Source organism: Gadus chalcogrammus, chromosome 17, assembly GCF_026213295.1.
Source record: "Gadus chalcogrammus isolate NIFS_2021 chromosome 17, NIFS_Gcha_1.0, whole genome shotgun sequence".
Classification (NCBI taxonomy): Eukaryota; Metazoa; Chordata; class Actinopteri; order Gadiformes; family Gadidae; genus Gadus; species Gadus chalcogrammus.
Genome location: NC_079428.1, coordinates 9,838,810 through 9,851,801, shown reverse-complemented (window position 1 = coordinate 9,851,801; position 12,992 = coordinate 9,838,810). Strand labels below are relative to the sequence as shown.

Below are 12,992 nucleotides of genomic sequence, written 5' to 3'. Positions count from 1 at the left end.
CCGACATTTCAGCCTGGATTTCCTCAGACTCTTATGAGCTTGAAGATAACATGCGAGACACAATGTAACCTCAATGTTTCTGATATCTATTTCAGGAAATTCACACAACCAATGTTGTATTTATTGTCCAGCAATTTTAACCCATTTCTCAACAGGTTCACTGTGCGAAACTGCGATAGTGGAATGACCCACCTAACCCACATGGACTAGCGTAGTGGAAAAGAGAATTACAAATTTACAGATTAAATCGAAATTACTCAGAAGGAACAACCTTTGGTTTAACAATGGCTCCACCCCTTCAGGCTGCATCTTCCAATCAGAAGTAGCACTTACTAATACTGTTGTGGTTCTCCCAAAGCCCCCCCTTCCCGACACTTCCTTACTTAAAACCGACACCCTACTCTTCACAAAATGGCGTCCCCTACCTTCCGGATGTGAAAGTTGTTTTGCTAACCCTTGTGTCTTTTACTAACAAGCTTTCAGACTCTTCAACTTTGATTATCTCCCTTTTTGTTTTATTTATTTATCCCTATTTTATTTACTTAATTGAAATGACTAACCTTCACTCACGGAATGTGTGTTGTTTTCTCTACTAAACTTGCAACATACTAACAAATGTATTGTTCGGGTAATTTTTCTTTGTTTCTGAAGACGTTTTGGGAATTTTGTATTAGGCAAAATCACAAACGGTTCTTTTTTGGGGATGATGAACACAAGAGAAATTATCTTTTTGTTTTAACGATTTAACGATTTAACTTTTACAATTTTTTTTCTTGGGTCTCTTGTCGCCTGTTAAGAGAAACCGACAAATTTTACACTCTTTTTCCCCCCCACTCTCTTGGGGGACTATAAGGTGTGTTTTGTTGAGTTTACGGTTTGTCATTTTTTTCTTTTTTCCTCCCCCTGTAGCACGCAGGCATCGGACACGCTATGGTAAACAAACTGCATTATATGGTAGATATCATTCTAATTGTCTTATACTTTGGTTTGCCCTGGAGATTTTCCGTTTCCTCGTCCGATTCTATTTGCTTTAGTTCAAAGTCAACCATCAAAAGGTAGCTGAATACTTCACCTCTTTCTCTTGCCTATCTTTGTCCTCTTTATATGTTTGGCTTCTTTCACCATTCAAATTCCCACATCCCCCGAAACAAAAAACTATTTGTTTGTTTTACTTTCATCTGAAGAGGTGTTCTCCAAAGATCAAGTTTTGATAAATGTGTTTTATTTATTTGTGTAACTATAATTTTCTATAATTTGACAATTTCTCTATTATTTGACACTTTCCAAATGTGAGACTGTGTTTTTTTTGAGATATAAAGAAAAATATCATTCTTTTTTAAATCGAGCATTATGCAACGTATAAAAAAATATCTATTTTTACTCCTGTTAATCCCCTTCTACCCCAGTTTCCATTCTTTTCTTTTGATGAACTGTGTTATGGGAGCGTTCACACATAGGAAATCATATCAGAGGAATACAACGACGGTGGCAGTTCAGTGACAGCAAGTAAAAATGGAAGAAAGAAAATGTGTTCATATCCCTTCAAATTTTGACACTGTAGGTTTAGTTCACAGGTGACTTTGAGGAATGAGGTTCATGTCTTTCATAGGAATTCCGTGCGATAGATAAAGAAATATATCCCAGAAATATACCCAGAAAGTCAGTGATTGGCTTTCTCTACAGCAGGGGGTCTCCAATTTGTACATTACTAATTTATGTGACTGCCCACAAACATATTATAATTTAATGTATTATTTGTTGACTCATATATAAATAATATTATGTATTTTTTATGCATGCGTATAATATAACTAATATAATAATAACCGAATATAACATTAACATTATTTTGTTAACTTTACTTTACTAATACTGAAGCTTATTCTTACTTCCTGTCACTGAACTGACCAGTACGGAACTGTTGCTTTTTTTATTTCTGTAAAGCAAATTTATTGCCAGTTCAATAGGCTGTGTGCATAACGGTACCCTCATTAACACTAACAATTAACTCAAAACCTAATAATCTATGGGCCCTGGCCTTTGCATGAACCCCTCCCCCTTTAATTTTATTGTTATGGATATACCAAATGCATCGAGTATATATGTGAATGTATATATATATATTTAACAGCATATATACATACATATATAAGTCCTAACAATTTTATTTGGCCATAAACTACATGATTAGAATATAAGTATTATGGCCGCAGCCAGTGTTTTATATTTTTTACTATTTATTTTATTTAACTTTTTATTGTTTATTTGTTTTTGTTTTTCCCCTTTTACGAAAAAAGAAATACCGACCTCAATCTATCCTTCCTATATATTATTAACAAGGAAACATTTCAGATGTGAGAAAGTGTTTTATGTCATTGTTAAACAACGCATATTTGATCTAAATCTGAAGAGATTATAAATGTATGAAAACATAAAATCACTAATGTTCAAGTGATGCATACAACCATCTTGGACTATAAAGAGTGATGTGGTCCAAGATGGTGTCCCAAAAAATAATAATAATAAAAAAAAGTAAAATATTATGCTGAACACTGACACAGATGCTCTACTCTCTCTACTGAGGTTTCCAAATTCTTTAAAAAACCCTCTCATATTCATTGAATCCCATCTGTATTTGTGACCATTCCTCGAATCAGTCCTATCCCCTTTCCTCCCCATTTGAAATCATCCAATCAGTGTCCATCCTCCAACCATATCGCATGCTTTTATTGGCTAGAACCTTTCAAAACGTTGAAAGTTGAACTGTGATTATCCAGCTTTTGCGTCAATCATTTGCATGAGTGTATGGATTGGTTAGTTTCCTGTGTTGCATTCTTGTGCCCTTATATTTACAGCCTTAACGCTAGCACTGTTGTCATTGGTCTTGTGTTGTGTTTTTAAATGTCCAGTGAATGATTCCTGTTTGCCGCATCCTATGCTATTGTCTTTGTTTTGTGCTTTTCTATGTCTGTTTTCCAGCCTGTTTGTTGTAGTGCACCACCAAAACTGTCACCCCATACCACATCCATGGTTCATTTGAAGTGCATGGCTTTGTGTGTGTGTGCTTCCATTAGCTTGTTTGGAATCCATTTAGTTTCTACTTAACCCAACACACCGTGTCGTCACATGACAATAACATACACATCCAAGTCCGAGTCTGGATCTGGTTTGAGCAAATCAAATTGCAGAGGACTTTTAAAGAATCCTCTACTACTTCCACCTCTACTACCAATGCTTCTCAATTGACTAAATCCAACTAACTAATCGACCGGAATCCTTTGTTCTAACTGTACTAACAACCATTTTTGTGTCTGGCTCTCCCTTACTAAAGTACTAACCGATTTTGTTGACCCCTTCAAACCCCCTTACTTACTACTCTCTGCTCGCCATGCAGTCGAAACAAAAAAAAAAACTGTCTCTTATCTTCTCCCGCCCCCTCCCTCAATCTCAGAGGCAAAGATTAAGCTTCTACTACAGTGCCCACCCTAGCCCAAGACCCTTTCGAACCACCAACCCTGCCTTCCCTACCCTCCGTCCTCTTACTAACCTAGGGAAACAACTTGAGTCTCAAAGCTCGTGGGTTTTTTTTGTGGCTGAAGACGATTGGGAATCAAACAAAAACAGAAGACAAATTATCTTTCTGCAGTTTGACCTGTTCTTCGGTCATTGGTTCCAACTGCCAGGCACCTGTTGTTGAATGCAATGTGTGAAAAATAATCTCTTGCTCTCTTGCACTGTGGCCCAAATGGATATATTCCACTTTCAGTAAAAAAAATAGGAATAATTGGAATCATATTTAATAAGCCACTTACTATAAAGCTTCATCTGCGTACTGAATGGGATAATTCACTCCAAATAATTGTACATGAACCATTGTCTCTCCCGGAAGATGGCTGTTTAGTTGGTGAGTAATTATTTGCAAGTCTGAAAAGCCGTCTCTTGAAAACAGTGTGAAGCGATGAATAAATTAAGATCCTCTCTCCGACAGGCAGCCAGACTGTAATTAACCAAGGGAAATAAGAGGACACCATCACTGACTTTCAAGATACAAAAAGATCTTTGCTTGACAACATGGCCTCGTTTCTTGACGAGGGTATCAACACCCACTTCGATGGCCGAGCGGAGAAGATTGTACGTTGTCAGATAGACTCACAATTTCACTATTTAAATATGTATACAAAGAAAGCTCTAATTTCTTCTTTGTTGGTGTTGCTGTGGTGTGATATTCCAATATCAGTTTATTGTTGCCAGATTTCTAGAAAGTAAAAAAAAAACTATGCAATGCTGCGACTCTTTTGCGTTAGAAATTGATTTATTCAGTGTTTGACGAAACCTTCAACACGTAGTTATATACCGCGGTGACCGGTGTTCACCACGATAAGGGATTCCACATGACTGACCCGTCCCGAAGATAATATCATGTTTGACTATGGAATGTTAAGGTTAGTATCCAACGGTAACGGAACACCACAGGACGATAGATGGGTATGATTCTTAAACCTATTTCTGCAGGAATCTCTGATGTGGACGATGTTCGTCATTATTGATGGCTTAGGTTGTTTCTGTGTAAGATGAGTACAGATTTTATCTCAACATTGAACAGGACTTCAGGATAAGGTGTAATTTCTTGCAGTTTTTCATTCACTGTTCTGCTCTAATGAAAAAACATATCTAGTATCTAATTAGCTCCATTAAATTACACTCTAATTGAAATGCTTGGCTAGCTATATAATTGATGGATTCTCTGCCCAAGAAAGTACTCTTGACAAGCACATTCTTTACGTTCTATCTATCTATCTCTTATCTTTTATATTTGCTATCTTGCTGTCCAGATTTAAGAAGCAGCATTAACCAAAAAAATGACATATTCTTCATCCACATGTGCAAAGCCACCATACGCTCCAAAGGTGATGAATTATAAATGGAGGGGTTATCTCAGGCCATTCCCTCAATGGAAGGAAGCGAGGAACGTCAGTTTGGTGAGATAAGCCGTCTGTCAGGGCAGGGCATAAGTAACAATAACGGACAGCCCTAAAGAGCTGGTCGGTCGATATGTCAGGGTTCGAACGGTACCACTACCCAGAAAGGCGGATTCATGTGGCAGCGTCTTTATCCCCGTGGTCTGCAAGCACGGAGCGTGATATGTTTGTTCAGAGATAACAGAAACCAAAAAAGAGGATTTAAGGATAAATATAAAATAGAATCAACATGATTATCATCTATTAGAGCTTTCATATTTCGCCATTTAAGATGCAGCCATTGTTTTGACTGTTTCATGACACATTAACGATACGGTCTGTAATAATATTTTGCACAAAAACATAAGGCTCCAGTTTCAACTAAAAAAGGTGATATGTTTTTCCACTGCTGTTACCTTCTGAAATGACGACCGTGCTCTTCATAAAATTACAGTTGATGAGTGCTACACATTGCATATCAAGTTATAAAGACAAACAATTAGGCCAACAGAATGCCATACAAAACAAAAAGTCCAGCCTGAATTGTCTGTGGTCAGCCTGTGTTGTTAAGTAAATATTGACAGTAAAGTCTGCTATCAAATGATAGATATGTTGGACTTGAGGGCTTCTAGCCAAATGCTTGCTGGGAAGGAAACTGCACTTTATACTCCCATTGTAAACAGCTGGATGCACACAAACATGGAGAGAGCCGTTCCGGTTCCCCTTGGCTTGTCCACAGCTGGAAAGCACCCACCCTCTGATCACAGCTCCATACCCCCTGATCACAACACTACACTGCCTGATCCCAGATCCAGACCCCTCACCCAACACCACACTGGAACACCTACTGGATCCTTTCAGTGAAATACCTCACAAAGACCATTTTCTAGGCTCACATGAAACATAGTTGAATGGGTATTGCTATGGAAGGCCACGGAAAATGTTAGTGAATTTAACTCCTTACCATATTGTGGAGCATGATAATCATACATAGTTCTGAGAAACTTGCCTACTCATACATTTCTTGGAAAATGGTGCTTACAATAGCCTTAAGGTTGAATTAATCTACAGTAGGAGGATGGGGGCGTCTTAATGTAGATTTCATGAGCCTTTATACTTTGTTTTATCATATCTTTTGTGGTGGATTTATTGAGCTATTCTTCTCTAAATTTTAGTATTTCCCTGTCGTTTGTCGAATTGAAGTACTATTCGGCGAAAATTAATCTGTGAATGTTACATCTCGGGTGGCTGTAGGACATTACTGAAGCAATACAGCCCACATTTGTTGGATTTGATTTGACTCCTTTAACGCAGCTAGTTCCTCTGAAATTATTTCTAGCTAAATAGATGACGCCTGTCCTTGAACAAGACAGGCGTTGAATGTTGACACTGGCAACATTTGAGTCATATATTGTTGTGGGATTTTCAGTGTAAACAAACAATGTGGCGACATTTCTTTGACATATTATCATTCCGGGTAGTACGGGCCAATGGGCAGCCAGTGTGTGAACCCCCGTCCTGTGATGTCATCAGCCCACTTCACCAATGGCCAGTGATGAAAACGTGTGTAATATAAAGCGAGCTGCATGTAGTCAGGATGAAGTCAACTGTAAGCGTTGAATAATTCATAGACGCCTTGGAGCAACGTCACCGATATTTTGAGGTTTTTGTACCATGTTCCTGTGCTTATTTTATATTGGTTGTCTGATATTATTGTAAAATTCATACAGGAGTAAACAAAGACTTTGTATTGTGGGATGTCCAGGCAGGGCCAGAAAGTTTGGCCCACAGGAGATGAGAGCATGTAAGTTATCATTATTATCTATTGCACATTTCAAGTGTTCCCTTTCCACTGGATCCAAACAGGTGTCTGGCACTTGGCTTAAAAAAAACCCACCATTTATGCAGATATTATAAAAGCACTGAGCTAATGAGGCTGATCACGGGGCAATGGTATCTGAACATGTAAAACAACCACTAGGCCGATCAAAAACAGTAGACCACCCATTACCCCGACCACAGAAGCCCACTACCCCTGTATCCAGCCTACACCCTGGTCCCCTTGGCCTACGCTTGGACAAAACGCTCATGGACACTGTGGTCCTAGTGTCAGATTCAGCTGTCTACATTTGAGCCTGGGTTGCTTCGGGACAGTTCTGCCTCCCCCAAAAGAGACTTTTATTGTGAAAGACATGCCAAAGTTGACCTCGCCAGCACACCACAGCCCTCCCCCCCTCTCTCTTTGATGCCTTATAACCCCCCTTCCTTTCTCACTTTCGGAGGCTAAAGTTAGCGATGGCGGTCCAAGACGAGGATGAACGACCTTTCCGCAACTAATGTCACAACTGATGCTACGCTACACCGCTACAGACGCCCACACAGTTAGCCACACGGTGCGCTAGGCGCGGTGCACCGATGCTACACACAACCACACAAGCCCCTCTTTCTCCCCTTCTCAAGTTGTGACAGCAGACATAAAAATGGGTTGCCCTGTTGACCAAGGGACAGTACAGAAGGAAACAATACAAACGATAAAACCAACCACTAAACGCAATAAAAAGTTAACAATTATACTTCAAACATGAACATTACATTTGGGGAAAGGGGAAGAGGAGAGTGTGGGAGTTCTCCAGAGTGCAGTTGTTTGTGTTCTTACTCTTTCAAAAGGTCAGAGGTGAGGTGGGCATAGTTATGACACTATGCTCTCATCTGGTGAATTATAGCCCAAAAGTCAAGCCATTATTTAGACTGTGAACCAGACAAGCATTACTGTTAATGCTGAACCCTTTTCACACTTTCCATCCAGCGTATAATATTAACATTGAATTAGTCAGAAATAAAAAGTTACTTTAGTGTTAGTTCTGCGTCTTATTAAAGAAAAAAAACACATTTCCACAAAATTCAAAGATATGTGTGATGAAGGCCAAGCAGCTGAACAGCTGTTGAAACAGACTTCACAGAGAACTTCGCCAAAAATCATAGTCAAGCTGTGCAAAAAATAATTGGATTATAAAAAGATTGCCGACTGCAAAAATCATTTAGCTTAGCTGTTTGGTAACTGATTACCGCTTACGGTTCAAAAGCATAGTAGCACATTATCAAACTAATAAATACGCTACGACTCCAGTTAAATTGCTATTGTCTTACTCGATAATGGATTTACTACCACCGTGTTACATTTAACAACCAATGATAACTCGGTTTCACTTTCAGTTTCAGTTTGATTTCATAGTAAGGAGCAGTTCTCACAGGGTTGTTATCTCCCAGCCAGAGATCAGCGTGTCTGTACAGCCTGAACCCGAGTCAGTCGTCTGTTGAGGCGTCTCGCAGCGCCCCGGCCCGCGGCCCACTCTGTCGCACGCCATCAGCTTCTGCTGGTGCGGCTCCCTTTCCATTTTCCCCCCAGGTGTTTCTTCTTATTTTTTTCTGCTGCACCGCTCTGCTGCTGAACCGATGCACAGTACAGACAGGTGGCGTCCGCTGAGAAAGGACACACAAATAACTAGGTTGTGACCACAAGGTGTAATAGGCAAGTTTTATATCTTATTGAAGCTTCTATTAGTCATGATATCATGATTCCTAGTTATTGATACTCGCACAGGTATGAGTATATATTTAATCCAAAACACAACCTAGTCATTGTTATTAACAGTCTAATCCTGAACAACTGCACTCTGGAGTTAAGACGCCCCCCCCCCCCCCCCCCCCCCACCAAACACACACACAAACACACTCACACACCCACACACACACTCTCTCGCTGAGCTACCAACGGTGCGGTATTCACGGGACACGCTCCCCTCGCCTCTTGCTGACTATTAATCCAACCTCTTCCCTGTCTCTTCTCCTTCCTCTCTTCTATTCCCTTCTATTGTTCCATATTTCCGGTGCTCTCCCATCCGTCTTCCTGTCCCTTTATCTCCCTCTGTCTCTTGGTCTATCTCTTTTTTGGGGGCTCATTTGACCCATTCCAGGTGACCATTTCGGTGGATGGTATACTGACCACCACCGGCTACACCCAGGAGGACTACACCATGCTGGGCTCCGATGACTTCTTCTACATCGGGGGGAGCCCCAACACGGCCGACTTGCCTGGGTCCCCCGTCAGCAACAACTTCATGGGCTGCCTCAAGGATGTGAGTCGCTTTGGTGGTTTCTTGTCAGCTTTGTATTCTTAACCTGTGAACGTATAAAGTTTGTAACGTTTACATTAAATGTAATAAGTTTAAAGGAGCGTGGAGCCCATTATTCCTTTTGAAGTCTACCGTTTGAATGTAGTAAACGCTAGCTTGGTCATTATGTACCAGTTCTGAGAATTGACAGGGTTATGTCACCAATGCCGACGGTTTTCCTTTAGGCCTCCTTTGTCAAGATGCCAATAACTTCCTGAAGCGTAGAGCTAGTTAAGCACATTTGGGGAAACAAACCAGAGTAAGCTAGATTTTGAAAGTATCCAATTGAATCCCCGAAAAAGCTAGGGATAACTTTTATACAAAAAAAAAGTAAATTATTCAAATAAATTACCTATGCTCGCATTAATTATCTATATCTAAATTGACTGTTAGTCACTTTGGATAGAAGTGTCTCCTAAATGACACATCCTTACAGAAAAGTGACTTGTGCCAGATCCCTAACACACATCCACAGAATCAACCACAGTCTCAACTCGACTACCTCATAGAAAGCACTGCTGATCGGCGTCCTAAGTCAGGCGCCTAACAAGCTGTGGGCCAGCCTCCCCCCCCCCCACCACCATCACGTCCTCGTGAACCTTAATGAGTTCTTCGAGGACGGGGGAGTGCAGCACCACGGGTGTCCCCATAAACTGAGGCTGATTGAGTCGGTTAGCAAGTACTTACTGGCCATTACTTTTAATGGATCACAAAGTAATCGCCCCCTATCTCTGACTTCATTATGCCCACCGCAGTACAATTACACTTCCGTGATTTGGGTTGTGATCGGAAACATCCCCCGGCGGGAATCAAACCTCCCTATGATGGAGTTTAGCTCCCCCTCTGGCCTCCACCACGATTGAGTCTTGATCTAGACTGCAGACAGTCGAAAAAAAAAAGGGAAAGACAAAATCAGATCCGCCGATGAAATGTGTCTAAGGTAGAGACAAAGATGGAAGAGTTTTGTATGGAGCAACTGGGTTCACTGCAATGTGGGGACCGGTCAGAAGTGTGTGGAGGTTTGACTGCAATTTGGGGACCGGGCAGAATTGTGTGGCGGTTTCACTGCAATGTGGGGACCGGGGATGAAATAACATGTGCAGGTTTTCTGCAATGTTTATACTGGCGCAGAAGCAAGTGTGTTTGTGTGTTTGTGCGTGGTTGTGTGTGTGTGTGTGTGTGTGTGTGTGTGTGTGTGTGTGTGTGTGTGTGTGTGTGTGTGTGTGTGTGTGTGTGTGTGTGTGTGTGTGTGTGTGTGTGTGTGTGTTTGTGGCTCCAGATGAGTCTCAGATTAGCGTTATCAAGATGTTGTTAAACAGAAGTACTGATCCCCTTGAAATTAACTGTGAAGAGGGAAAATGCAGCGAATATAAAATGAGAACATAAAAACCACATGGAACAGGAAGTCAGTGTGCAGAATGTACACTCTTTCAGTTAGATTTTATTGATTTAGTTAAAGGAGATAGTTAGGAGATAAATTATATGGAAGACAGGATGCCGAGAGAATGTGGGTCAATCTATACTTTTTAATTATCAAATTATAGGTGATCAAATCAATTGGTTTTTTTTGCGCAAGCCATGATTGCTTTCAGACCGTTTCTCTCCATTTCTTTATCTCAGCCTGCACTCTAATTGCCTAAAAGCCCCTTGTCAACCTCCCCGGGCGTCTGCCTCCCCTTGGTGAATCCCTGCTGCCATCTTGTAGGGCAGTACAGCTAGCCTGGGGGTCAGCACACCTGAACCCTCATCCCAGCATGCACCTCTTCTCAATCTCACCGCACAGCCAGAAGCCAGTGACTAATGCCAGAGAACGTTCCTCAAAGATTCCAGGAATATGAGGGAGACTTTGAAGAGTAGAGAAAAACGCTTCGCAACCTTTTTATTTGATTTACATTTTATTTTGAGTGCAGCTCAGTGTCACGGCGTCTGCCAAGTCTATCAATATGTATTTTCCAAATTCAAGTTGAATCAATCTATACACAAACATTGAGATGATTGATCTTTCCCTAGGATCCGTTGAGTGAAAGGACTGTGTAAAGCATACAAGATCGAGATAATAACATGTACATGTTATATGGAGTGAAATCAGATACCTTTCATGGAGGAGCAGGGAGAGGTTAGGGGGTAAACTTGCATCAGGATGCTTACAGGTAGGCCAGAATGTTGGGGAATGAAGGGGATTGCAAATCAAATGGTTAGTGGGGTCTACCCCTTCAATGTGAAGCGCTTTGGGGACTTGAAAAGCGCTACATCAATTAAATGATTATTATTATTGTTATTATTAAATGCCTTAACCACTAGACTATCCTGCCTGCTTTTATTTAACATGTTAATGTTAACACACATCGGATTCTATTTCTGTATACAAATGGGAGAGCCTTTATTTTGCAGACCAACGGATAGGTGTGTTGACATAGAGAAAGGGAGGGACATGCAGCATAGCACATTGGCTACACGGTTAGCGCGCTAGTGGGACGAGCCACTGATCCGCCCCGAATGGGATGTTGTTTTTCAACTATGTTCTTCGCGCTATGGTTAGCAAGATGCTGTGTGTGTGATGAAGCACAGCAGGAGACAGTGGTCTGTGTGTGTGTGTGTGTGTCTCAGATAGGTACTGTTGTTTGTGTGTGTGTGTGTGGGGGGGGGGGGGGGGGGGGGGGAGTGTGTGTGTGTGTAAGCGTGCATGCATGTGTGTGTTTTTCGCTTCATGTCACGGCTGTGGCTGGGCAGCTTTGATCCAGTGGGTCGTGCGACCTGGAGGCTGCATGCATCAGAGAGAGAGAGAGAGAGAGAGAGAGAGAGAGAGAGAGAGAGAGAGAGAGAGAGAGAGAGAGAGAGAGAGAGAGAGAGAGAGAGAGAGAGGAAAAGGCATGTGTTGTTTGTGTGTTTGTATGTGTGAACTTTGAAAGTCCTCCACATGCTATGATCTCATGCCCTGTTATGTGTGTGTGTGTGTGTGTGTGTGTGTGTGTGTGTGTGTGTGTGTGTGTGTGTGTGTGTGTGTCTGTGTGTCTGTGTGTGTGTTTGTTTCTTTGTGTGTGTGTGTGCGTGTGTTTCTCTGTGTGTGCATGGATCCTGGTGGGAGATCTGGATGTGAAATCTTCTTCCCTGCAACCATGCACACACACGCACACGCACACACACACACACACACACACACACACACACACACACACACACACACACACACACACACACACACACACACACACACACACACACAGAACACACACAAACCCCTTCTCTCTCTCTCTCTCTCTCTCTCTCTCTCTCTCTCTCTCTCTCTCTCTCTCTCTCTCTCTCTCTCTCTCTCTCTCCTCTCTGTACAGGTGACCTTGAAATCCACTTTTCCACACCAGCCTCTCACTCTGCTTTGGCCTCTTACTAAACATATCTGTCCTCCTTATACCCCTAGTTCACTCCTTCCTCCTCCCCTTCCCTCTGCTCCCTCTTTCCAGCCAGAACATTGACATTCCCTGCTCACTTGTGACATGAAAGAATTGTTTTCAAATACCTTAGGATATGAGAATATATATTTCCTTCGCCCACTTTTCTCTCATTCCCTCACACATCCTCTCCCTTTCTATTTCTCTGTCTCTCTACCTCTCCTCATAGTACATTTCTCCCACTCTAGTTCTCCTCGACCTATCCTCCTGGTTTCTTTGTGCAGTCGTTCCCATGGTCACGTTGTCTCTCGCCTTGCTGGTCTGACGGCCAAATTAGAAATGGATTTCATCCACTGGCTACCCCGACCTGGCCAAATGCTCTCTGCTCTCTCCTTCTACCCGTTCCTCTCTTCTCCTCTCTTCTCCTCTCTCTCTCTCTCTCTCTCTCTCTCTCTCTCTCTCTCTCTCTCTCTCTC

General features: G+C 41.7%; 1 protein-coding gene across 1 annotated transcript in view; it reads left to right on the top strand.

The window, feature by feature from the left end:
• The window catches only part of nrxn2b (neurexin 2b), a 179,423-nt gene that overhangs the window by 84,838 nt on the left and 81,593 nt on the right, over positions 1–12,992 (top strand). The window contains exon 4 of the mRNA XM_056576223.1: positions 8,933–9,094. Within this exon, the coding sequence (XP_056432198.1) occupies positions 8,933–9,094 (162 nt within the window). The remainder of the gene's footprint in view (positions 1–8,932; positions 9,095–12,992) is intronic.